This window comes from Terrapene carolina, unplaced genomic scaffold, assembly GCF_002925995.2.
Source record: "Terrapene carolina triunguis isolate 2854851 unplaced genomic scaffold, T_m_triunguis-2.0 Scaffold3611, whole genome shotgun sequence".
Taxonomy (NCBI): Eukaryota; Metazoa; Chordata; order Testudines; family Emydidae; genus Terrapene; species Terrapene triunguis.
Window position 1 is genome coordinate 1 of NW_020667962.1, and position 1,197 is coordinate 1,197.

Sequence of the window (1,197 nt, forward strand, 5' to 3'; positions counted from 1 at the left end):
GGTTACTAGGGGACGGCGCGGGCCCGTCACTCACCGCCCAGGATGAAGCTGCCCACGGCCGAGATGAAGCCGCTGAGGAAGGAGTTGAAGGGGAAGGTGCCCAGGGGAGAAGGCGGGGTTACTATGGGATGGCGTTGCCCGGGGGCGGTGGTTACTATGGGATGGCGTTGCCCGGGGGATGGTTACTAGGGGATGGCGTTGCCCGGGAGGTGGTTACTATGGGATGGCGTTGCCCGGGGGATGGTTACTATGGGATGGCGCTGCCCGGGAGGTGGTTACTAGGGGACGGCGCGGGCCCGTCACTCACCGCCCAGGATGAAGCTGCCCACGGCCGAGATGAAGCCGCTGAGGAAGGAGTTGAAGGGGAAGGTGCCCACGCCCAGGCAGTAGCCGAACTGCAGGGCGCCGCTCAGCAGCACGTAGAGCAGATACGCGTCCAGCACCTTGAGGCGGCTGGCGGTGCCGCTGCTGTACTCGGCCAGGAAGCGCCGCACCACGGAGCCCACCGAGCCCCCGCCGGACCCCGCCGCGCCCGACATGGCCCCGCCGCCGAGCTGAGCTGGCCGGAAGCCACCTGCGGCACCGCAGCGAGCACTTCCGGGGCAAGCAAATGGCCGACTGCGCAGGCGCGGTGATTGAGTCCTTCAGTAGAGCTGCGCGAGCGTATTGGGCACTTGCACGTCGAAGTTGTACTCAATGCGCATGCGTGTTACTTCGATCGCCCTAGGGCGCCGACTCTGATGTTTACGAGGCATGCGCACTGTGGACTCCCAGGCAGGATGAAAATGCAACGCGCTTGCGCACTCCCGACCTAGCAATGGCAAAGCTCCTCATGTGCGCATGCGTAGACACTCCCTTTCTCAACCCTGTGTTTCTCCATGGTCCAATCAGAGTCCAGGGCTAGCTGTTGCTGGGCGGATTAGGAGGTTGAGGAATCGGGACGGGGAAATAAGGGACCGAGACCCCGTGATAATGGTTCCGGAAACATTTCGTACCTATATGGGCACCTGAGACCCCCCCATATTATACCGCCGTGTGTCCCCCACATATAGTATTATCCCGTACACCCCTCTGCTCTGCCCCCATTATAACCCACGTGCCCCCCCTAAACCACCCCACCCGAGCCCCCATTAGAACCCACGTGCCCCCACTAAACCATCCCCACCCGAGCCCCCCATTAGAACCCACGTGCCCCCC

General features: G+C 63.2%; 1 protein-coding gene across 1 annotated transcript; it reads right to left on the reverse strand.

The window, feature by feature from the left end:
* Positions 1–130: 130 nt before the first annotated feature.
* DAD1 (defender against cell death 1) lies at positions 131–597 on the reverse strand. The gene has a single exon (XM_026661429.2). The coding sequence runs from the start codon at positions 537–539 to the stop codon at positions 300–302; it is 240 nt and encodes a 79-aa protein (XP_026517214.1). The 5' UTR covers positions 540–597; the 3' UTR covers positions 131–299.
* Positions 598–1,197: the final 600 nt, after the last annotated feature.